We start from the raw sequence: 25859 nt of genomic DNA, 5'->3' as shown, positions 1-25859 counted from the left end.
TTATTCCAGGATTTTGTATAAGCTGCTGCATCATCTCCCTGCACATTAAGGTGCACGGACACACTGTGCTCACAAAATATCATGGGCTGTCCTGGCAGCTACAACTCAGACCTGTGTCACAACCACCAAGCACATGTGCTTGTATACTGTAGAGTCTGTGTTTTAAGGGCAGGTAAGAAGAAGAGGATATATGTGCCGTCTGCTCATATATCTTTGGTGCTTTGCTGCCGTTAGTTTCTAACCTACAGCGGTGTCAAGACGACAGCAGCAACGTACTGTACGTGCTTAGTATTTATCACACGTTTAACACACATGAAGTCCCACTGCCAACTTTAACTTTTTTTTCTGATGATCTGCAGAGGTAGAACGCAAATAAGTACAAATTTGAGGGACTTTGTTTTATGCCAACAAAAATACAAATATATATTATTATTTTATCTCAAGAAAAGAAAAGCAATTATTGTCCAAGACACAGTTAAAGGAGACAACACAATATAAAACTAAAGCTTGATCAGGATTAGAAAATATTGATGATGAATATCTGAGCAGGTTGTGAAGTGTATACATGTGTAAGTGGTGTGAGGATTATTATGGCTATGAGGAGACAGTGTGTGCATTAATGTAATCCATAATGTCCATGAGGGGCCTCTAACCTCACAGCAGAGCGGGATGAGCTGTGCTGGATGAGACGTGAAGTTCTGGACTGGACAGCGCGCAGCCTTCTGCCGATCGCCCTTTAAAATAGTTAGTCATGGTACCATTTATCGGTTTAAAAAACTTTTGTAGAGCACAAAAAGGCTTCTTTCTTCCTCCCTTTTAAACCCCCCCCCTCCACACACACACACACACACACACAAAAATCTTCCAATGCGTACACCCAGATGAGCCAGAACAAAATACAGAGAAGTACTTTATTGTTAGCAAAGTCCAATTTCCTCATAATTGTCTATTCCTTTAATGACTCACATTCTCAAACCTCAGCAGGCACATGCACACAGAGGCAAAGAGGTATGTTTTTGTCATGAAGAGAAACCATTTACTCATTTTGTTGGAGGCCTAAAAGAGAGGTTGAGCTGTCTAAGTGGATTTTTCATTACTAAATATAATAGGGCAAAGAAAATTACAGCTGCTGCTGCTGCTGCTGCTGCAGAAGGAGTATTGCTCATGTACTTTTTACAGTGATAGTTGTAATGGCCGAGGAGGTACAGTGCAGCTGCATAAGAGCATTACAGAAATTAGCACAGTGCTCACTCTGCCGCACGTGTGTGTGTGTGTGCGCTCTGTCCCTTCTGTCTCAGTGTCAGCCTTCACTCGCCTTCTATCTGCAATTTGGAAAGGTACATCCAAACTCACAAGGGGAATGAAAAAAGCTTATTCTATCTCCTGCCACAGCTCCAGACGGAGACAGAAGTGGAACCCTAACATAATCGAGGAAATAATATTGTAAATGGAACACTATTAGGGCAGCCAAGCACTTTCTCATGCTGCTTCTGAAATATGTCATTTATTATGTGCCACGGCGTGACAAGCTCGGACTCAGAAATTATAATTTCCTCACAAGACTGTGCAGTTCAATATAACCCAGACCCTCTGCGCACATGTCATACATTTACAAGGAATTGATGAAGGTCATAAGCTACATATAAAATTCATTTAAAATGACAGAGAAAAGAACCCCTTCCGTGACTGTTTAGTTTGTGTCCTCGGCATTTGTTCCGTTCTGCCCTTGTAATTTACTTCCTGGAAATAAAACACTACATTTGAAAGCATAAATGCTTGCACTGGCAGACGCAGCACTCATATTCTCATATTCTACACTTAATTATATATATATGTATATATATATATATATGTGTATATAATTGTACATATATTAGTTTTATCTTTGACAGAATATTTAAGCACCATTTAAAGTTAATTTTCACCGGAAGCTAACAAAATGCATTTTATTCATTTAAATGCAAAATTTGTATCTGCAAAAGAAAACTTGAGGTTTTTAATAAAAGTAAAAATGTTCCTTCTAAAGGAAAAAAGCACCATCTCTTTAAAAAAAATGTATTCATTCTGGTCCATCTTTCATTTCCTTCTTTTACCATATTAAAATTATTGTTATTATTATTATTATTATTATTATTATTATTGTTGTTGTTGTTGAATTCAGGGGGGTATTCCATCAACTTAGCTAAGAATTGCCAGACTTAGGTGCAAGCTTGAAGCTTGACTAAGCTCCACCTCCCAATCTAGCTCCAAGCTGTTCCATCAAGTGAAATCAGCTGGCTCCACCTGACGCTTAGTCAAGAGGGATGTGGCGTGTCAGAATATTGCCGACAAATTGAATGCGTAAGTGACAAAGAAAATGAAGTATTTCAGCAAAGGGACAAAATATATGTAGACAATAATCTACCAATTGATTTCTTGATGTTTTTTTTTTTAAACTAATCAATTATGTGGACCTATTAATGCAACCAAATCCCTAAAATTAAAAGGAAAAGACAACCCGAATAAGTAACATTCATATGAACATAATTAAAATAGTATTATTGTTTCACTGCAATTTATGTAAATTCTCCATATTTTATCATTTGGCAGCCCGAGTAGTAATGTTAGAAAGTTATATTCATCACATTTATCAACTGAATGTTATGCAAATCGATGGGATAGCTTTAATTTATTTCCTGCATGGCCAATTGTATAGAATTGATATCATTTTCATTTAAGCCTGTCATTTTTACATGCTGTATTTTGTCCCAGATGCTATATGTTGAATTGTTGTATTTTCATCTTATTTTATGTAAAGCACTTTGAATCACCTTGTGCTAAAATGTACTATATAAAGTTGCCTTGCCTACATTTTTGATAATAATAGGCTACATTTAATCAAAGTATTTTACATGACTCATCACATCATCATCATACAATTGATGGTAGATTATTACATGAAGAAATGCAATGTTGGTTATCATTCTATAGGAAATAATCATATGACAGATCTATTGATTGTAAAAAAAAAGGTGACAGCAAATCAATCATCTATCCTATCAATGAGAGGCCCTAACCCTTGTTACATCAAAAGAATGATGATCTCTTTAAATTTCCTTTTATTATATTTTTTTGCTAATTAGTTTAATTTTGTATTTATTTGTGTCTTATTTTTTATTATATTTTATTTTGGTGTTAATGTTCTTTAATGTACTTAATATTATATAATATATAATTATTAGTATAAATAATTTCTTTAATACATTTTATTATATATTTAATGTTTATCATATTATTTTATCATTCCATGTCTATTGGCCATTCTTTGATCATAGATGGTGCTAAGCTTCACTTTTAGCCTGCTACAGACCAGGTTTGCCTGGCAGCATAAGTTACCATGGTTACTTGGCTGGCATTCACATTAGCCACCTTGGTGGAACAGGGTTGAGGCTCAGATTGATGGAACGGAAACCTGAGCCACAGTTATGGCTTAGCCATGGTTGAGGCTTAGCTAGAGTCATAGTTTCCATGGTTACTGAGTTGGGGCTAATCTCAGCCTCTTTGATGGAACCGAACTCTCACTCATATTAGCCAGACTTGGCCATTTAAGCTTGGCTTTGCCTTTAGCCTGCTTGATGGAATACCCCCCTGGATATGTGACTTATAAACACACACGCCCCCAGGATGTCCATATAAGGAGTTGTGTATTGTTTCCCACAGCAAATGACCATGGGTGCACCTGTAGCACACTAAGGGTTAATCAAACTCTTCTTGTGTTTTTATTGCTTTATATTAAATCACATACAGCTGGATTACATAATCATAAACCTCTCTCGTTGTCAGAAATTGAAATAAAACATTTAATTAAAAGTAAAAACATAGGTAAAATGTACTCTGCTACACTGGGCACTCATTATCTACCTGTCAGCCTAATGAAGTGTGTCTGCACTGTAGGTGGTGAGGTTGGACTGTAGCAACAACTCCCACGGAGAGCACTCCCCCCTTGTTTAATTTACTCTATCACCCAATACTTATTCAAACTGTACCCCTCTTATGGGTCTCTTCTCTTCCTCTCTCCATTAACCCCTCCATTTTATCCAGGCCCATTAGCACATAACAGGCTATTGACATTCATAGCAGGGTCCTGATTTAGATTTCCAACCTGATTATGCTTTAATGAACCCAGACCAGCTACCTGAATTGAAATCCACACAATAGTATAAGGCGGTAAATGTCGATGAACCTTCTGCACGAGCAAACAGACGTGTAATGCGTGCGTACATTTTGCAGCATTAACTATTTTACGTTTCTTGTGGCGCATATATGGGCAGATCTCTTCATCACATTTTAAATATGAGACATTCACTTGTGCGGTAAATAATATCCCTGGCACAGGAGACATGGCAGAGGTGCTTTTAAAAAAAGTTCCATGTACTTCAACGGTGCACTTAATAAAATACAACATTACAAACCAAATGTAACACGGCGCACCAGTCCAGCTATTCATCAACTGCTGGGAAGGTAAAATTAACAGCGAGCTCTTACTCCACATGCATTTCTGTACTCATGGAACGTGAAAGAAAGAAAATAATAAACTCGTCAGGAAAAAGTTTATTAGGTAAATACAGGCAAAGCATCACATATGCATGTGCACATTAAACATATATATATATATATATGTACATGTATATACACACATATAAAAATAAAGAGGATCTATAATGAACAGAAATAATCAAACACCATGGCCTCTCCTTTATCTTTCTTTCCACCACTGTGGAAAGGAAAATAATGGACGTACTGAATGAAGTCAAAGGCTGGAAATTCATTACAACAATTAGACAATGAATTATTTTGTATCCTCCACCTCCGGCTCTCATCTCAGATGATATACACTCGTCTTGGCTGTTTTAAATGTTACACGTTGGACGCTCAGCTCTGAAATATCCAAACTGAAATGTGAATAGCCAATTATTGACATATCCTATAGATCAAATGTTCCATCCTGCTTGTTAATGATGCAGTGCGTTCAGGCAGGAAATAGCTCTTTGAATAGATGAATGAAACGCTCCGATGACAAATAACAGACTGTCACATTCTCATACAGCAGATGGGATGCATTGCAACACACTGCTTGGTGATCAGCAGACATTCAGTTCGCACATTCTGCTCTAAATCTGAAGCAGATGGCCAGATTGATTTCCAACCCTAAAAAAAATACCTTTGTTTCAAATTTGTGTGAGGGGAAACCTTTTGTGGCACTGCTGCTGTGTCGTCTTATATTTAATTCCATTAAGGTTGCGACTTTTCATCTTTAATCAAGAGTCCTTTCCTGTGTTTATCTTCTCCTGGCTCTTGCCCTCATCTCCAGCTCCTGCAGTACTTTCTCAGTGGTCTGGTCTGCCTTTGTCACAACCGCTTTCCCACCCTCGGGTTCAACCACAATGGTCATAAGACAACACATGTCCACCAGGCCTTCCTGACATCTCCGCATCCCTGCATCAAGCTCACCCCTCCGGGCTGGGTTACGCTTCAGAGACGCCTTCTCCGCCACGGAGAAGCCAAGCAGGTCCGTCAAAACCTTATCCGACAGCTCCACATCCATGTAACTGGTTCCATCTGATATTGTTGCACACACACTCCAAGCATTGTTCTTGCTGATGAGTTTCCCTAGAAGAGTAACGATGAACGCTTTCACACAGATCTCTGTGGTGCGGGGGTGTGGCTTAGACTTCAGGTCCTCTAGGAGACACAAGTACGTAAAAGGTGGAGAGGTCAGAGTGAGAACAGGAGCTGTACTGTCACTTTGTGTATCCTTTTTAGCAAACAGTTTGCTGTGGTCTGCACTGTTTGAAGTTTGCTCATGAGGTGTTGTGTGTCCTGTGCTAATAGAAACCCCATCTCTTACAGATCTCGATGAATCAGGTGCATAACTGGGCCCTGAACTCTCTGCTTTGGTAGCGTTCGCTATGTCTCTCCTCAGCCCCTGCGCTCCAGGATGCACACCAAAGTTTTCTACCTCTTCAAGAAAGCAGTCCATGTCCTCATCCATAAAATCTGTCTCCTCATCACTTATGAGTTGTGGTTCATGTGACGGCTCTGAAGCTGTTGGGGAAAAGGACAGTGTGGAAGTTGTGGCTGCTAACTGCCCATGAGCTCCTTTAGCACTGCCTAAAAGGTCTCTGTTCGGTGTGACAGATCTGGAGTTGCAAGAACCAGAACGTAACCCTGAGAAATTTGACGCATGCCGCTCAAACTGTGAAGTTTGGGCTTTTGTGGCGCTGTCGCAACTGCCGGAATTCCCCGATGTTCTGGTGTTTCTGTGACTGACACTTTCCGCGGTAACATTTGTGGTTTGCCGATAGAGCACACTGTCCAACTCATCAAAAGGAATATCGTCGAAGTCTTCATCAGGAAAGTCTTCTTCTGCCATGTTGTGGTCTTGGACCTCTGCCTGAATCTCTTGGTCAGATGGTAGGAGGTCAATGGGGTCAGGATCCTCCTGGAGCAATCCACCTCTGCTACTGTGGGTCAAACCACTTCTGTACGAGTGGGCGGCGGCTTCACTTCTGTAGGACAGACGACAATAAACAGACAATAATATTGGACTGAGTTAACAGAGCTTTTACACTTTTGTCTTGGTGTATTTTATGTATGGTGATCTCTCTCTTTTTATTTTATTTTTTTTAAAATCACCCACCTGGATGACGCTGTGGAGACAACACTCCTGAGAGAGGAAGTGGAGATGTCACCCAGTGTCCCGTAGCCACTGTCTCCAACAGAACCCACCGGAACCCTTTGCACCTCCTCTTGTGCGCCCAGACTGGCCAACAACTCTGCATCATCAAGGTCCAGGTCTTCCTCACCAGGGTTAACTAAACAGAAAACCAAAGGAAGCATGAAAATATCTGTGGTTATGGCCATACAAATGTGATTTATATTGATTTACCTTTACCAAAAGGACAAACTTTTATTTTTATTTATTATTTTCTTATTTAAACAAAGGAGCGCTTGTGTGGTCAGGGTTGCCAAAAAAATTTAAACCTCAAATTCAAGGACGTTCATGACACAGTACAAGCTTGTTTACAAGAGAAAAAGACAAATCTTAATTATCTAATAATAACAACAATAAAAATAATTTATAATCTAACAGGCTCTACAAAGCTTTCAGAAAACAACCAAGAAGAGAAGGATGTTTGAACATGTCAACACTTATTAAGCTGAAGGCTGTTTCAACCGCCACTTCAACCAAACACACCCAAGACACATCGAGATCCACTCACTCCTATTTTCAGAAGTGGTCTGGAACACATTTTTTTGATTTTTTGTTGAATACAAATAAGTCATGTGTCACATTGAAGGACTGCCTATTCAGCTAACGTCCTCTGACCTGCTACTGTTGGACCTGGACCTTTATAAACGCATTAGCACTGGTCTGTATACCTTGCTGTGGTGCTGGTGGTCCCTCTTCTTCCTCTTCTTCCTCCTGCTGCTGCTGCTGCTGCTGCTGCTCCTCCGCCTCAGCAAGTCCAAGTGTACGGGACAGTACCCGGCCCTGTCAGAGAAGTAATGGCATATGCCATTTATTCTGTATAAATGTATGATGTACTGTATACTGCATACAGTCAGGATCGATGCCCTTTGGTCCATGCTAAAAACAGTAACAATTTAACTGGTAAAATTAGTAAAAACAAAATATAGCTTTTTAACAGAAAACAAAAACAGTATACAAATACCTGTGTATTCCTGTCCACTAGGTCTTCCACCTCACCACCCAGGACTTTGATATTGGAAGGCCCCAACAGCAGCATCCCAAGTCTGCAAACCATTTGTCCCTGCAACTGCAGCTTTGCGCCAGGCCTGAGAGAATCACCAGCATTTAAGAAAAGGTTTAATTTAGTTTTGTGTTGGAACAGTAGCTGCATGTTTATTAACTCAAACTTGACTTTCCTAATTAATAGCAATTGTTGACCTGAGGGCTGTGCTGAGTGCAGGGATGGGCTGATACTCCATGGCCTCCAAGCTCTGGACTCCATCCGTTATCTGAGCAACAGAGTATGTGACCAGCAACTTCACAATAAAAGGCTCCTAAAAATAGGATTACCATACCAAACAAAGTCCAACAATATTGCTGCGCTCTTATTTTCTAAATGTAGTTCAATCGTACCGGCACCGTAAAATTGCCGGCCTTTGGTAGCGACTTCTGTACTGCACTGCATCTCATGACTCTTGAAACTGTGAAATGCTGAAAATGGTCTAAGAAATAATTTTTTATAAATGCTCCGTTTCTAAGCAACACCAGCACAGCACTATTCTTGAGAAACCTTAGAGCGGCAACAAGTGTAATGCTGCACCCCATATTACAGCAATTTGCTTTTTCATATATTCTCATATGCTTGTACCTGTTGACTCTTCATTCAAGTCTTCATTATTCTACCCAACAAAACAGAGTAGAATTGTATAGAGTAGAGCTGAAGCAATTAATCGATTACTAAATGAATCGACAACTATTTTGATAATTGATTAATCGGTTTGAAGCTTTTTTCATGATTAAAACAAGATTTCTGACTGTTTAATCTTCTTAAATGTGAGTAGTTTATTAATTTCTTTGCTCTAGATAACAAAAATCATTAAAAGTCAATCATTTTGGTTTGTGGACAAAACAAGACATTTGAGAACATCATCATTTCCGGGTTTGACGAACACGATCAACATTTTTAAAGGTGTTCTCCACCGCAAAAGGGAATGTTTAGTTACTTGTTGAAAGAGAAAAAAAACCCTACAATGTTACATTACCGAGTTCAAACGCACACAAACAAATACCTTTGGGCAACTGTACTTGTTTTGAGACAAAACATTATAATATCAAGCTGTCTCCGTCACAACTTTTTTTCATGAACGCCTCTCACCTGCAGCAGTAGCATACGTGTTGGTCTGGCTTCCCAAGGCCTCTGGGTGGTCTGCGTGACTGCGGACACATCATCGTTGCCGCAGTCTGTGCCCTTCCATTTCTGTAGCTGCCCATATGCAGGCTGACTGATGTCCAGAAATGAGTCAACCTGAAACAGAGCAGGACATTTAATAGCAATATTCCACCACAAATTAACTTAATTAATTTAAAAAAAATTGTTAAAACTCTTAGTGCAAAATCCTAGTTGTACCGTTCCGTATTTGAGTTGCTAGTTGTACTGGAGTGAGGAACATGAAGCTTGTGGCTCCCATCATTGTATGTTCAGAACATTTTAATTAAAGTACTCTGGCTCAGGGTCTCCAGCTGAGTTTTTATATTTTCTGTCTAAAGAAAAACTGGAATCCAGGGGTGCTTTGTAATAACATGGCTTCTGACAGCCCTTCAGTCATGTCTTTTCCATGAACTGCTCAACACCCATAACTTTGCTATAATAGCTTCTTTTTTTTTTAAACTGATAATTTGCCTATTTTGTAAATAATTTACTTATTTGTGTTTTTCAAAGAAAACACACCAAATATGACAGTAGTAAAAATATATGAGATTTATAAAACCCATACTACAAAAATATGCAATTAAAATATTATAAAATGATGGCACCATTATGCAAATGCAATACCACTCTGTGTATTTTATTGTCACTCAATTTGTTTTAGTTACATGTGAACTGTTTTTTCTCTTCTCTCTTGCCTGTGTTTTGGTGAAGGTGTAGATATTGTCCTTCACGGCTGATAACAAAAGTGAGTTTGGTGCTTCTTTAAACAAGCTAATAATTTCCAACTGATCTCAGGTCAATGTGCACAAATAAACCAAATATATATGTATATATGTATATATATATATATATATATATATATATATATATATATATATATATATATATGTATATACAGTATATATATATATATACACACACACACACATATATATGTATATATACATACATATATGTATATATACACATATATGTGTATATATACATATATATGTATATATACACATATATACACATACATATATATATACATATATATACACACACATACATACATACATACATACATACATACATACACATATATATATATATATATATACATATACATATATATACACATATATATATATATATTCATTTTATTTTATTTTTTTATTAAGCCTGTACCTGAACACAGAAAGTGCCGCTGAGTTTAGTCTTAAGTGCTTCAGCAAGTCTTTCAGGGAGAACAGGACAATCCAGGTCCCTCAGATCTGTCAGCAACCACTGGTCCAGAGCCTACAAAACACAGTAAAGCATGTGATGTTTTAAGCCATTAGCAATGCTGTCCTTCACAGCAAGTTCATTTTCTACCATGACACTCATTACAAAGTTACATGTCATGTATCAATATATGAAACACTAAAAACCCCGTTTCTCTAAAGCTCTGGTGTGTAACTTCTGTAACCAAAACACGAATAGAGTTGCTACCCACCCAGACTTTTTATCTACCTATATTCCAACCGCATCTCATAATCTCACTCATGTTTCAGAGAAACAATGTTTGTTCCACCCCATTCATATTTGAGAGAAATGGGGATAAGTTTGCTTCCATCTCAATGCAATAGTGTAGCTGTTTTGCTTCTGCCTTCCCTCAGTCAGTGGTGAAGGTAAAATGCCTCACTCCGTGTCACCATATATATACTATACTGAGAAACAGGGTGGTTGTGCAGAGCTGATGATTGGCTCAATCAGAAATATGTGAACTAATGTGACAGTGGTTTAAATGTAATGGACATTTGTTTATATGAATAAGTCATGCATTACAGTGTGAACAGATCACTTCCCCTGCTTAGCTCTGGGTCACATCTTCAAAGAAATGATTTAGTAAGCAAGCATAATGACTCACGAGAGTGATATGAACATGTTTATGTGCATCAATTTATTCACAACATAATATTATGTTATATTTTAGCTACACTGTGGTGCACTAAAATGCGTCAATAGACAAAAAAAAAAAACCGCACCCTACATGACTTCACCACCAAATGATCTGACATAAACTGAACATTTTTTGCCCTGCTACCAACACATAGCAATAGAAAGACGAATGCGTCAAATCTGGAGGTGTATTTTATTTTAATTTTTATTTCCTCAGTCATCCAAATGTGCCCATGTGCTCTTTTTTGACAGCCTGGAAAAAGGCAAGGCTTCAAAAAATGAATACCAAAACCACAGTCTGTGACAGTCAGTGTTACTCCGAAGACTGGTTTGACCTAAAAACAAAATCACCCAAAGAGGTAAATTGACTTTAAAGTGCCTACCTGTTGGTTAATTTGCTGCTGTGACAGACGACCTGGCCCACCTGCCTCTTCTTGTAGCCACTCCACACAGGCTTCCAGCCAGGCATAGGGCACCTGGACATGCCAGGAGGTCTGCAGCCAGGCTTGGGTGGCACACACCACTGTCTGGATCACAGGGGCCATCCTCTATTTTCAGGAACCCACCTATTGCCTCTAGTCAGTGCTTATTTTTAAGGAGCTCCAACCAAAACCGTTTGTTTCTGACTCCAGCTATTAAATATTGAATTGCATTTATATCTATAATGTTTTAAGTTTTAAAATGGGCTTCTTTACGACTGAAATGTAAGCAAATAAAACCTTAACTGTGGCGGCACAATAATTGTCAGATCTCTCCCAAGAAGTGGTCCAGAAATGCTGCATTTCATTTAATACAATGCACAGCACAATGTAATCTTATGAGTGTTTACGAAGGGACACCGTGCTGAGGGGTCTTCTCTCTGGACCACAGAACCCACTTGACAGCTTAATAGAGAACCCACAGAACTGCTTCCGTTTCTTTCCTGTGAGTATACGAGCAAGGCTAAGCCCCGTGTCACTGCAGAGGGTCACGTCTGGAAACTGTGGAGCACAGAGGGAAAGACGGTGAGATTAGTGCAGGCGTGAAGAAATATAAAAAACGGGTCAAAAAGCTTATGTTGAAGTGAGAATTGTAATAACAGTTACCAGCGAAGCACAGAGAGAGCCTTTGACATGACTGGACTGAAGAAGCAGCCAAGGCGCCAAAGTTGGACTAACCCAGGTGACTGCATCCGGATATGACGATATACGTTTATAGATCCGATTTTGAGTTGTGAATACTAATATTAATGCCTCTACGAATTCTTACAAAAACAACAGTTGACGAGATCCTACCTTAAAAACGGGAATAACTCGAATATCCGGCGTAACTGTTATAGATTCAACACAAGTCAAGTAGGCGGAAAGGGATGCCGTGCTGTCGCTTTGAATACGCCCGCACTTGTGATTGACATCTGCACTAGCCAATTGTGACTCTCGCTCCTTTGATTTGCTTCCCGCTCAACCAATCAGCCCAGTTCATCGCCACTTGAACATTCCATGTTCGGTAGAGAAGAAAGTGGAAGAGCAAGGTCTCGCACCGCAGGTTTGTGTATTGACGATATTATTCTTACTTTTGTGAGCAACAATACGTATAATGCAGCAAAGTTGTACGAGTGTTACCAAAAATAGCCGTGTCTTTCATGGTATTTTGTGACGTAGTGTGTGTTTGATACACTGTTGGCTAATTAGTCGGCCTGGCTAGCTCAACTTGTGCTCAACCGAAATTATGGCAACATGGCGAAATTAGCTCGCTGCTAGCTAACTTGACTAAATCCGTTCTTTGTATGAATCGATCGGACACGGTTTACACTCGCTTCATAAATGTGGCGTGTTTTAGTGTTTTCCGGTCAAATATTACATTATAAGTCCGGTCGTCATTTGGCAGTGTGATTAAAATAAATATGTTATCGCTAACGCAGTTACCTCCGAGCGACTTAGCTTTTAGGTAGCTAGCACCTAGCACATTCCGGGTTGAGTTAGCATAATGTGAAGCCTGTTACATATCGGTATAGATACGACTACTTTATTTAAATACGCATTACGCTGCACCTAGCTGGAATCTGAGCAGTCACCCTGTTCTTTGTCCGTGACAGCTGTGTTACGTAAGTAATGTTGCTTTGGTTGGTGCTTCCCGATACCACTGATACCAGCAGTCGTACATGTACTTCCTTTATACCGACACAATTGAATGCCAGTGTAACAAATGGTGAATTTATATTCATATATTGTGTATATTGTTTTCTACAAAGGTGCCCACTTTAATTCATTATTTTAGCGAACATTTAAATGTATGTAACACCTCCGTAGACATGCAACAATGTTATACACAGTGCGCTTCTAACTCGGCTGCCTCTCAGTTTTTGCATGTTGTGTTTCAGTGTTTTATGCAGCCTCTCCCCTTCCCCGCAGGTCGAAGCAGCTGTTTGGTTCTTGCGTGTTTAGTACCGCCTACCAACACGCCCTTGTCCTTATAATAAATATCGGTGAGTGCCGTTTTCCAACCAGTTTTTAATCACCCTTTCAATTCGGGGTTTTGAGTAACCGGACCTCCAGGACACGGTGTGTATTATCTAATTTATCCTTCTCCCTTCTAACAATGCTGTCAGACTACCAGAGCTCACAGGGGCCAGCTTCGTGCCTGTCTACATCTGCTGTCGCCAGTTCTCTGTGCCGAGGTGCCCAGCCCATCTCTTCTACTCCAAGAAGACCATGGACACAGACATTGAACAGCACGACGAATCATTTAGCAACAATGAATCTAACGGTATAACAAACTCAACATTTTTTGGTAATGTTATGATAACTGGTTGAATAAATCTGTGAAATGTAATGAATGGGTAGCAATGATATGCTTGCTGTTTGTGATTAGTTACTGCCCTGATTTTAGAAGTTATCTATCGTAAACAAAACGTTTTCTATTGTTTTTGTAAGAAAAGTATATATCTATTGTCTGTGCAGCAGTTGAGCCTAATTTATATTTTTCCAAGTCAATTATTGTGTCTAGTAAAAGCAATTGTTACGGGGGAAAAACTCGACAAAAGCATTTGTCTTGTGAACATCATTATATTATATGTTATCACGCAGTGCGGTTGGTATTTACCTTCATGTAGACATTTCATCTGTCAACAAAACATTTTCTCCCTTTTGCTGTTTTGATTGTTGCAACATTGTCCTCCCTGTAAAAATAAATTCAAAAAATATCTTCCTCAACCGTAACACTAACATCAAATCCATTAATTATCCAAACAAAGACAAATTAGTACAGATATGGATACAGGTGCAGATACAAGGTGACGGTACAGGTCAGGAAGCTTAAATGTAAACTCGGCACATGGATACAACTGAAACCTTTCACTCTAGCATACATCGCAAATGTTACAAGGCTCCTTTTTGTTATGCGGCTGATTTGGTGTCAAGAGCATAAATTACGGTTCACAGAGCAAAGCTACATATCAGCAGATTTAGCTGCAGAAAACAACCTGAAAATGTTCTTTTGTTTTTTGGTTTAATATTTTGTTGTGGAAGGCTGTGTGCAGGGTGAAAATTGTGTTTTTATCTCCCTGTGTCAGGTAAGCGCCCTGCTGAGGAGGCAGATGAGCAGAAATCCTTCAAGCGCTCCAGGAACTCGGAGGAGATGGTTGAGCTTCGCATCCTCCTGCAGAGCAAAGTAAATCAGCTTCTCTTTCATTAATACATCATGTTGAACCTCTGTGATTATTTATAAAGTCATTGCATATCCTGACATTAGTTGTATATTCTCTCGTCTTGCCTGTCTCAAGCATGTTCTGTTTTTATAAGTATTCTCTTTATCCACAGAATGCAGGAGCAGTAATTGGAAAGGGTGGCAAAAACATCAAAGCCCTGCGTACAGACGTGAGTACACATATTTTTATACAAGGAGTTTTTATTTTGGTTTTGTTTTTTTTACGTTACCCTTCACTCGCTAAGTCCATCAAACCTACCCAGCCTTTACAGTGTCACAGGTATTGTTTTTAACAAATCTCTCTCAGTGATAAATGATTACAATTTGTTTGGGTATTTGGCATCTTATATGTAAACGAGGGATGTGGTTAGCTGATGCCTGTGTTGATATTAGCCTTCTGCTCATGAGATGATCTAAACAGCCCCTTGGGGTTGGTTTCATGATTTTCTTGTCATGAACATCATGCGATGGCCTCAGCTAATCTTGACCCTGGCACGAAAGTCCAAATTTATGTCAATTTGTTTCTCAATAATGATAATTTATTGTAGCAGTACTGTTGTGGCAACACTGATTCTCTTTTAAGTTAAATTTAATGGCACAATGCAGTGTCAGAGTTCACCTGCAGCAAAAATATTTTTTTATTATAGTTAAGAAAACCTGGCCAGGTCTTACTTGATAGTGTGCCACTTTCTCTAGCCCTCCACATTTTGTTCTCCCTCCCCCTTTCTCATTGTCTCTGGTCTATTCCCCAAGTTTAAACTCTTCATGTTTTTATTATGCCATTACCCATTTCCAATGTCACATTTTCTCCTGTTCTCTCTTTGACAAACTAATCTCTGAGAGAAACAAATTAAAATTCACATTTGAACAGTGTAGAGCCTGTATATTAAAAATGTATTCCTCTTCCCTCTCCCTTGTTTATTATTTTACTGTTGACTTTTTGCCCACTTCCTCCTCTGTTGCCCATGTTCTGGATGGCCCCTCCTGCGCCCGCCCACCTGACACCCTGGTTGGCCCTGCCCATAATCGTGCCCTGTCCCTAAATGGGCGCCTTACTTGATTGACATCTGTGCTCGAATGGCCCTGGCCCCTGCCCATGCCACGCCCAGTACAATGCCAGTGTGTCAGTCCCAGACAGCAGTGGGCCTGAGCGGTATGTCCCAAAGCTCCTCCCTCTCACTGCCTGACTACAGGTCAAACAAAAAAGAAGAAATGAATAATAAATAATCATCCTGCCTCTGTCAAGTCATTGTATTTTAACCTACCTGTCCTCAGTGTTGTAGCCTGAAGTCAAAATGTTTAAATGCGTTAATGTCCAAATCTTCCTGTTGAGCCTGTGAAAATCATCCTTTTATATGCAGTTCTTAAAGTCGCATCGACATAGAAACATAGGGTGGTGTTGTCAGGATTTTTCCACTCTTTGCCACTGTCTTTTTAAATCTTTGCAGCAATCTATGCATTATATCATTTTTAATGGATTTCCTGGTTGTCTTTTCCCTTCATCTTTAACATTTTCAACCCCATACCCTTCAGAGTGGATTAACCGGTGTTTTGTTTGTTTAGTCTCATAAGCCTACTTCTCAAACCATTCCATTCTTTCCTTGTGATGTCCTCATTGTATCGACATACTCAGATTGTTGTTCCATTCTGAAGCACATAAGGCAAGCAAGGTGTGTGTGTGTGTGTGTGTGTGTGTGTGTGTGTGTGTGTGTGTGTGTGTGTGTGTGTGTGTGTGTGTGTGTGTGTGTGTGTGTGTGTGTGTGTGTGTGTGTGTGTGTGTGTGTGTGTCCTTTTCTCCCTCCTCTTTCATCTGAACTTGTTTTATCAGCTAGAGCTATTGAAAGTACTGATTATATCTCTTCTCCCCACCTCTGCATTTTTTTGGGGTTTTATGTTTGTCTGCTCTTCAGTCCCCTCAAAAATCATCAACTCAAGTGGTGGCAAACTTCATTTTTATGGTGTAATCTGCCAGTCTTCCTCAGCCGTCGCCATTCTGCTTCCATGTACAACTGTGCTTAAGTTCTCTTGATCAGTAAATTCATTTATTAAATTTTGTTACGTCGCTGGGTGGATGCAAACAACAAAATGTTATTGCTAATATTTTTGGCCATATTGACCATAAGCAAATAATAAAAATAAAAGAGGGTTCATTCATTCCATCATCTCCAATCATTCAAATTGTTTTTAGAACCTTATTTTTGAGTTTCTGTAGTCTGTGTTTGTAGTCTGCATCCATCAAAAAATGCTTTAGGTTCGGAAAGTTCTCTTTTGGCACTATTGGTGCCAGTTTCTGCCTGGGCTTTTCAGATGTCACCTCCCCTGTGTTGCCCCTTCACTGGTCACCAATAGCAGTTGCTTTTGTTTGGGTTCCTTGTAATTTTCTCTCTTTCTTTCTCTGGAGAAACATGTTTTCTTTTTATTGTTTTGTTTGGGTGCCAGATTTTTTCTAGTTACAGCAATGATATTTACCTTTTACCTAGCAATTGAATGTAAAAACCTGACTGCAGCAATTTATTTAGATTTGTTAGTCTCAGGCCAGAGTTGACCAAATGGGGTTTCTTTGTTTTATCAATGGCAAAAGGGATGTCATAAATTCTCTGATCTGAATGTTGTTTCCTTCTTCCTGGTATGCCTTGTTGGCACCCACCCCCACCCTTTTTGTGTGGCTCTTCCCTGTCATTGGTGGGTGAAATATGAAGCATCCTGAGCATCAGTGCCGACATCGAGACAGTTGGAGAAATCCTGCTGAAGATTATCCCAACACTGGAAGAGGTGTGAACATGGCTTCCTGTTTCTTCTTTCATTGGCATTAAGCTATGTCTTTGTCATTTTTAATGAGCTAAACTGATTTTTTTTTCAAAACCTGTGCCAATACTGTTGCTTGAAATTTCTTAGATTATTATTTTTCAGAGAAATAAAATGTAGTAGAATTAACATGTTAATTTCCCCCTCAGTACCAGCAGTACAATGGTATGGATTTTGACTGTGAGTTGCGCCTGCTAATCCACCAGAGCCTTGCTGGCTCAATCATTGGGGTGAAGGGAGCCAAGATCAAGGAGCTCCGGGAGGTATGTTGATAAAAGGAATTGGGTTTTATTTGCAATTGAACTTGTGTGATTGAATTTGAGCTTGTTCTCACATAGCACTGCAAGGAAATTAAATGCCTTTATGTAGACTTCTATTGAATTGTTATTCTCCTGGGTCAAATTGTGATTTGTTATATACTAGGCTTTTTTATTTTCTGCGGTTGCTTTCGTCTTTCACATTTTCTGTGCCTGCTCATGTGTTCTTGTGACTGTTTCTAGAACACAAAAACCAGCATCAAGCTGTTCCAGGAGTGCTGTCCTCAGTCGACAGACCGTGTTGTGCTGGTTGGTGGTAAAACGGAAAGAGTGGTGGAGTGCATCAAGACTATGCTGGAGCTCATCGCTGAAGTAAGCGTCTTTCATAGTGTTGTGGAGGCCTTTATGTGAATCTAATATTTGTGACTTAAAATTGACTGAAAATACTAAACATGCCTGGGTACAATACTCAAAGTGGTAAATGGCTTGCACCAGATAATTTTAACCATTGCACATGGGTCAAAATAGTTAATGCCCCTGAGCTTTTTTTAATATGCAGGAATAACCTTGTTGCTAGTAAATGCACATTTAATTCTTTGCACACTTGTGTTCTTATAAATAATGTAAAAACCCCTAAGAGCAAATATATTCTCTCCTTTTTCAGGCTCCTATTAAGGGCCGTGCACAACCCTACGACCCCAACTTCTATGATGAAACGTATGAATATGGTGGATTCACCATGATGTTTGAAGAGAGGGGTAGTGGCCGTAGACTTATGGGAGGGTTCCCCATGCGCGGTGGAAGGTCCAGTGGTGGAGACCATGGGTTTGATAGAATGTCCTCTAGCAGAGGGGTACGTGGACCCATGCCACCTTCTCGCCGGGATTATGATGAAATGAGCCCCCGTCGCGGCCCTCCACCCCACCCGAGTCGAGTCAGCAGGGGGAGTAGTCGTGGACGCAATATGTCCATGGGACACCCACACAGAGGAGGGTGAGATTGACAGTGTACTACGCTTCAATGTTGCCCTGCTGCTTTGCTTTTTATTTCATGCACAAACATTTCTCCTGTCATAAATCATTGATTTAGTTTGATAAAAATTACAATGAGTATATTGTAAATGTTATTTGTTTTACTGAATACTACTGCTAAGTTACTGCAAGTTCCTGCTTATGTTTTTGAAGTTGAGTCCTACTACTTCAGTTAACCTATTGAGTTTGAAGTGTATGTACAAAGCTGTGCATATGTAAAGCTTTATGACTCTTCAGTTGCATATTTTCCCTTAAGTGAGATTCTTTGCATATTCTAATACATTTATTAGAATTTTTACATTCTGGTTGGTATAAATGTAGTCCAGTATGTAACTATGCAGCACCCTCCTAGAAATGATTTGTTTTCATGGTTATCATTCCATTAATTGTATGTGCTCATCATTGTGTGTCTGGGTGTGTTTGTGTGTCTCTTTCCCATTTCCATCTTGCCCACAGAGATGATCGTTACTATGACTCGTACCGTGGCTCAGATGAAAGGTCAACGTAAGTTTCTGTCCCAAACCTGTTTTAACCTACCTAACTTATCTCAACAGGGATACTTTGACATTTAGATATGTTATTTACTATTACTTCTCACAGTATAACTCCTCTGTCATGATAAATTATTGGTACCTAAATTGTTCTTCCTCTAGGCTATCATTTTTTACCCTTGACATCTTTGACAGGAATCAATAATTTACTCATGTTGAAAGTGTGTGCAAGTTATGTATGTTGAGGTATCCCTACATATATTATATTTCCTTTCTACACTACTTTTGCAGTTTTTCGGATGTGGCTGCTAATTCACTCCTCCTTGTAGCTTATGATAGACTTCCCTGCAACCTTTTCCCTCCTATCACATCCCTAATCCTTGATACTAATTACTTATCTGCTTTGCAGATATCTATTTACAACTTATTCAGAGTGTGTTCATAGCTACAATAATGTTTTATGGCCTTCTCTTTTCTGTTTTGATAATCCATCCAGATCAATTAAATAGGTGATTATGCCCTTTGTATTGGCAACATATTCTCAAATTGTATCGGGAACCTCCCTTGAAGGAATTTCTTCAAATGTATACTCACTTGGGCTAGCTAATTACATTTTGGTGGTCAAAGGTCACGGTGACCTGACAAAACACATTGTTGTCCATAATGCGAAAATCTACATGCTGTAATTATGAGATCACAAATGTAAAATGGGCCAAAAATCATTCAGTGCCATAATTTAAGAACAGAATGAGAATTATGAAAATATTTTCCACCATCATGAGTTGAGCCCTTGTGGCCACTGTAGCACCTGTTTGCCCTTTTGACATTTTCATCTTGCCCTTTGAAAGAAGGAAATGATAGATGTGTGACCTGTCATGTGGTCTCAGCTATCTTCCCAGGCTTTTAAAATGATTTCTTAAGAATGAATCTGTGTAAGTCACAAAATCATATTGCATGACCCAGCCTTAGTTTGCTGTCCATGTGCAAAGTGAAAATAAAATAAATCAAACTGATGTTAGGCCTGATGTCTGACGACATGTCTTTGGCCTTTAAGACATATGTGTATTTCTCAATTAGTATGGTTAGTACAGCAGTGTTACAATGTCATAAGTGATATGACATCGACATGTCTATCATTTCCTTAGGAACAGTAAGAATACCATGTAAACCACAATTTCCTAAGCTAATTCCATCTTGTGAACTCAGTTTTGAGGGGGGGAAAGCAGCAGTCCTTGGCTCTGATCATCACCACCACCACCTGTCACTCCTCTCACCATAACACTGTCAGAGCTGTTCCTGTTACTGTGTGGGAAGATGGCTGAGAGGAAATGTGTTTATACTGTAATCTTGCTCAGCATGTGTGTGCAGTTTGACCTAGACCAGAAATTTTCTTTGGAACATTGCCAAGCATTTTTTTCTCTAAACAAAATTTTGTTTCTCTCCCTCCCCACCCACATCTTTCTCTCTCTTCATCTCTGCTTCTCAACGATCTACCTTCCTGCGTGGCTGTTACGTCACTAGTGACAGAAGGAGCAGACCGGATCGCTATAGCGATAGCATGGTTAGTGACCCTTTGCTGCATGCATGCACCTTTTCGTACTAGCTTCTTTTTGAACAGCAGCAGATTAGCACAGGGTTTTGTTCTAGCTCTATGTCATATGCTGTGATTGTTTTTTTGTGTCGACATGATAATGGTAGTTTATTGAAAATACAAACAAGATTGTCATTCATGTGCACATCGCACACTCTCATCTGAGGCCAGGCTATGCATTCAAGCCAGATTTGGCATGGCATAAGCCATCCCACCAAATGACCATAATCACCACAGCCGGAGACACCCCATAATAATCAGCTATAATTGCCCTCTTACTGTGTACTTTTCATGGTCAGCCTGTGTTTCCTGCAAAGACTGGGAGGATGTTGGGGGTGGGGGTAGCCATAGTTGGTTGCTAGGCAATAATAACGCTTTGTTGACAGACTGGAAGGTCTCTCTACCTCGCACTCTCTCTCCCTCCCTGAGAGCTGGCAGGATACTGCCTGCTGTTGCTCGGCAACAGCTTTTTGAATTGCCTGTTGCCCTGGTGACAGCAGCCGCTGAATAGCAGGTGAAAATGGGGGCTGACGGAGATGCAAGTAGAGACGGGAAAGGGGGATGGAGGAGGTGGAGTCTAGCTTATGGATGAAAACTGGGTGGCTTTTAGTTTTGTCTACTCCATGGATGAGGCTGGTGCATGATCTGTACCGTCACACTTCCAACCCACCATCCATTCGTCTAGGATCTGTAGGAAAATGAAAGGAATCGGCCGCACTGAACGTAACATGTCTGTGTTTCTGTTTTTTTACAGAGTGGAGGAAGCTATGGTATGTGCTCAACCTTACCTTTTTATGTTACTTTTTCTGTTTCTTTTTTACTGTTTCTGTGGCTTAAAGAATAGGCCTCAAAGGGGCCAACCCTCTGTCAACCTGCAGTGTCAATGATTTCGCGAGAATGTTATGTTTATAGATAAAATTATCTTTATATTGGCAAACTGAGGGAATATTTCAGCTAATATTATTGGAACATTGTGCTTTTTCCTGAAACTAAAAGAGTTTAAACTAGGTCTGTTAAAGACGATGTTTTGTATTAAATCTTCTAAAGGAACTTTCGAACATGTCAAATTTTTGTTTTGTTCTTTGATTATTTAAAAAAAAAAAAAATAACTTGTCAGTGTTGTCTTTTGCTTCTATTTTAGATAACAGTTCCTCCTGGGATAACTACCATTCAGGTAAGTTTTGACACATGATATGAATGATCAAAAATATTTGCTGAACCAAGTGTAATGGCAATGTGGGCAGCAAAGTATTGGTTTTTGATGCGCCACTCGTAGTTTTTCTGTTTTTCACTGCTCATCTGTATGTCTTCTCCTTTTCCTCCTTGGCATCAACAGGACGTGGCTCCTATAGTGACATGGGAGGGCCTGTCGTCACCACACAAGTGACGATCCCCAAAGATGTGAGTAAATGACAGCACCCTAACCTATAAACTTCCCTGACATAGATTCAGACTGCAACACTGCATTATTGTGATCTTACGTTTTAAATGCCTTGAGTGGTCTGTAGGACCAGAAAGTGAAAAGTGAAGTTCTACATACCAGGTGTGCAGACCCATGTTATCGTCCATATAATTGTTACATGTATTCACACGTTAACACAGTTATTGTTGTCTTAAACTCTAATTACCAAAAAATATTGACATTTTAGTTGAATCAGTAAACATTGTAATACAATAATAAACCTCTGTTTTTCTCTCAGATACACAGATATTTAAAGTTAATCTTAATTCTGCCTAAAAGTAATGCCAAATTAGCTGACCCTTTAGCTTCTGTGTAAACTGAGGGCACAAGATGTAAATATAGAGATTTTTAATATTACAGATATAATATAACAGCAGTATGGAGGATGGGGTGACTAAGCTTTTCCAAGATGATCATGGAAAGATTATGCTTAAGCCTTTTGAGAATGCTAACACACTTCAGTGATGCATGATACTCACCTGACCTGTTATGAGACTCGGTCCACACCGTGCGTCAATCAACCACCCAAACAGACCTGACCTGCAGAACATGAGCTCTCTGCTTCTTTTCATACACCTAGGGCTCTACACGTGTATGATGCATCCTCCATCAAAAGAAAATTTCTTTAGAGTTGGTCTGTTAGTTACTAGTGTCAAGCTTACTAATTACTAGTGTTTTCCTGCTCACAAATGGACGGACATAAACATGTCCATAAACATAACATATGGAGGCAATTATATATATGTTATTGGTGCACAGAGATGGTGACATAAGCGGGCTTGCATCCCCGTGTGTGAGTGTACAAGAAAACGGAAGGTCAACTTAAATCACTGTGTTTCTTAAATTCTCATAATTAAGTGACATTTTAATTGTGGTAAATTAATTAACATGGCCTGCTTTGATTTACAAAGGAATCTACAGCTGCTTAATTCTGAATGAAAAGCTTCACCTTCAGTTCTTAAGGTTGTTTTCACACCTAATAGTCTGAGAGACTAACAATGAATAAGAAAACTTGCTCATCTATTGGTTAATGCAGGGCAACTTCTGTTTGTGCCACAAAAGAGCAAAGCATGGAGCTGCATCAAAACCGGCATTATGTTTATGCCACACATATACGTTGCAACAATGGACTCAGCCATTTATTCCGGCTGTCGTTCTAGATGTGCATATGTTTTTGTTGTTTGCCCCAAAGGCACTACATTGTAGTCCGCTTCCTGCATTTGGGTCACTTGAAGCGACTGGACTTTCCAAGCAAACAAACTAGGGTTCAGTTCATAATGGCTGGTGTGAATGCCCCCTTAAACTCATGCAGCCTCCATTTCAGCTCATGAAGCCTTTTGCAACTTTTGGAAAGAGTAAATCTTCAAATACTTAATACTGAAAATTATGTTTTCGGATATCTAACCACACGAGGCAGTGCATAAACATTGAAAAAGCATTTGATCAGTGGGATCATCTTCAGCTTTGTCTCATTCTCTCCTCCATCAACAGCTGGCTGGGTCTATTATTGGTAAGGGAGGTCAGCGGATCAAACAGATCCGCCATGAGTCCAGCGCCTCCATCAAAATCGATGAGCCCCTGGAAGGTTCCGAGGACCGAATCATCACCATTTCTGGCACGCAGGATCAGATTCAGAATGCCCAGTTCCTTCTACAGAACAGGCATGTTCACACACATACCCATCGAAGTTCTTGATTCATTTTTGTAGTTGTTGCTGAACAAGGTTTTTACTTTGTCATATGAAAGCCTATTAAAACCTCTGGGTTTACATCTGTTGCATAAAAAGTAAAAGGTTTGGTGCAACCCATCTTAAAATTGAAGTTTTTACAACTCATGCAGACTAAAAGAACTGCAGATAAAATTTACATGCTGTCTTTTTTTAATTTTTAACTGACAACTTCACAAGCATAGATGGACTGAACAGTAGACTTTGTTAGACCACATCCTAATACAATTAACTCATCTGTTAGGTTAAACATTTCTGCTGCCTGCTGATTTTTCTCTTAACTAACCCCTTCCTTTCTTCCCCATGCCACTTGAAACTTGTTCCAAACCTTCCTCTTACATGAAATGGCTGTGATGGGGTAGACAAACATAGTGTATAGTTCTTGTATAACACTTAAAAGGACAATAAAATTAGCATTTTTCAACTGAATATGATGAAGACAAAAGTCTACTTTCCATCTAAGCCATTTCACTGTCAAGCAGGGAGTGGATTGATTCTTCCCCTGGCTGCTGCTGTGTGGAAGACTAGTGATTTTGTTGTTTTTAGTTAGATCAACCGACAACAAATCACAGTCTGCCAAATAGCATAGGCTCCTCCTCTTCTGTCTCCCTTGGCAACCAGTAAGCACGTATAATATATACTACTTCCATGTTGATGATATTAGAGCTTAGCCTGAATGCTAAAACATCTTTTGACCTGCCGCTGCTGTCTCATCAGTAGTGTAGTGTTGCCATGGTAACTAACCCTGCCTCCCTCTTTGCTTCTCTCCTCCCCCTTCAGTGTTCTGCTCCTGCTTGGGCAAAAGGGCTAACCACACCTCTCTCTCTCTCCTCCCTCTTCTTCCTCTTCATCGTCCTTGTTTACCTTCAACCACTTATGTCACCCTTCTTCTTCTCTGCCCATCTTTACGTGATTATTTCACCGTGGCCTCCTCCATTATTCCTTCTACAGCTTTGTATTTACACCATCATTGACTTGATAATTACAATTGTCCCTCGTTTGTTTTTATTTATTTTTTGCTCTTTGTATTTCAGTGTGAAGCAGTTCTCTGGTCATATGGTGTAAATCCAGGAGACTCAGATTGAAGCAGACCCAGATTGCCCCTTACCTGTAAACTATCTGCCCCTGTCTGTCACATCAGACTATTATTCTGGTTCATGGATGTCTTTTGTTTTGTGTTTTGTGTTTTTTTTCTTTCCTTTTTTTTTAGTTTAATATTTTGTAATTTTTGTTTTTCTGACGAAATGTCCCAACATTCCTGTGCATATAAAATGTAGGTGTTCTGCATTTTTAGTAGCCCATTAGTTTGTCAGATCCTTTTTTTTATACTCACATCTGTCAAAAATATTCTTAATCTCTTGATAGACAAAAATAAGCAACCTTTATTTTTCGATGGTCTTGTTTTTTATGACGTCTTACGTGTTCGTGTCTCTGGTTCAAGTCTGTCCTGTGGGTGAGTGTGTATGTTGGCACGTTTGGGTTTGTCTGTTTTTTATATAGGCCCCTTTACACACAGTTGTACCATATTACCACTCTGTGCAACTTTCAGAATGTAAACTACATTTGTTTTCACATTGAACCATTAATAGTTTTTTTTTCTTCTTTCTGATGAGATGTGTAAATTTTATCCTTATGAATGGATTTTGGGATGTTTAATTTGAGATACTTGTACACAACAGTTACAGGACAGTGACAAATTTCTTTTTTTTAAAAATATCATTCATAGTTGTGTGATTTAAAATATTCAAGTTGGTTGAGACTTCCTCACAAGTGGACTTGTGTAGCTCGGAATGATTAATATACAAATTATACGGAACTCAACTCTTTTGTCCCCCCTCAAATTCCCTGTGCTCTGTGCTTGTTTGCGCTCCGTGCTGTAGACTTCACTCTCTGAAATTGTAAAATGAATAAAGATGCCACTTTTTACTGAAACAGGGTTGAGTTTTT

At 39.4% G+C, this 25859-nt stretch overlaps 2 protein-coding genes across 3 annotated transcripts; one reads left to right on the top strand and one right to left on the bottom strand.

Moving 5' to 3' along the window:
- Nucleotides 1-4572: 4572 nt before the first annotated feature.
- rmi1 (RMI1, RecQ mediated genome instability 1, homolog (S. cerevisiae)) lies at nt 4573-12323 on the bottom strand. Of its 2 annotated transcripts, none has more exons than XM_044026969.1 (9): nt 11951-12323; nt 11249-11845; nt 10113-10223; nt 8889-9038; nt 7952-8022; nt 7716-7839; nt 7423-7534; nt 6680-6854; nt 4573-6548 (listed from the first exon to the last, which is right to left on the bottom strand). In XM_044026969.1, exons 2-9 carry the CDS (start codon nt 11408-11410, stop codon nt 5318-5320), a joined length of 2136 nt encoding a protein of 711 aa, XP_043882904.1. In that variant the 5' UTR covers nt 11411-11845; nt 11951-12323; the 3' UTR covers nt 4573-5317. The 2 variants fall into 2 exon arrangements, with proteins under 2 accessions (XP_043882904.1, XP_043882905.1); XM_044026970.1 differs by having other exon boundaries at nt 12140-12323.
- Nucleotide 12324: 1 nt separating this feature from the next.
- hnrnpk (heterogeneous nuclear ribonucleoprotein K) lies at nt 12325-25844 on the top strand. The gene is made up of 17 exons (XM_044026971.1): nt 12325-12389; nt 13256-13329; nt 13453-13610; nt 14416-14513; nt 14663-14719; nt 15659-15702; nt 17249-17321; nt 17504-17617; nt 17855-17983; nt 18276-18604; nt 19099-19146; nt 20655-20694; nt 21479-21494; nt 21866-21898; nt 22061-22125; nt 23678-23847; nt 24947-25844. Exons 3-17 carry the CDS (start codon nt 13556-13558, stop codon nt 24975-24977), a joined length of 1302 nt encoding a protein of 433 aa, XP_043882906.1. The 5' UTR covers nt 12325-12389; nt 13256-13329; nt 13453-13555; the 3' UTR covers nt 24978-25844.
- Nucleotides 25845-25859: the final 15 nt, after the last annotated feature.

This window comes from Solea senegalensis, linkage group LG5 (assembly GCF_019176455.1).
Source record: "Solea senegalensis isolate Sse05_10M linkage group LG5, IFAPA_SoseM_1, whole genome shotgun sequence".
Taxonomy (NCBI): domain Eukaryota; kingdom Metazoa; phylum Chordata; class Actinopteri; order Pleuronectiformes; family Soleidae; genus Solea; species Solea senegalensis.
Note: the sequence above shows the minus strand (reverse complement) of the source record. Positions and strands in the feature narration are given on the sequence as shown.

Coding starts and splice junctions, on each gene's coding strand:
- rmi1 (XM_044026969.1), bottom strand. CDS start 11,410: ATGGCCCCTGTGATCCAGACAGTGGTGTGTGCCACCCAAGCCTGGCTG. Junction 6,855..7,422: donor ACCACCAGCACCACAGCAAG/GTATACAGACCA, acceptor TTTTCTGTTTAG/TTAACCCTGGTGAGGAAGAC. Junction 6,549..6,679: donor GTCTCCACAGCGTCATCCAG/GTGGGTGATTTT, acceptor TCTGTCCTACAG/AAGTGAAGCCGCCGCCCACT.
- hnrnpk (XM_044026971.1), top strand. CDS start 13,556: ATGGACACAGACATTGAACAGCACGACGAATCATTTAGCAACAATGAA. Junction 22,126..23,677: donor AAGTGACGATCCCCAAAGAT/GTGAGTAAATGA, acceptor CTCCATCAACAG/CTGGCTGGGTCTATTATTGG. Junction 23,848..24,946: donor CAGTTCCTTCTACAGAACAG/GCATGTTCACAC, acceptor TTTGTATTTCAG/TGTGAAGCAGTTCTCTGGTC.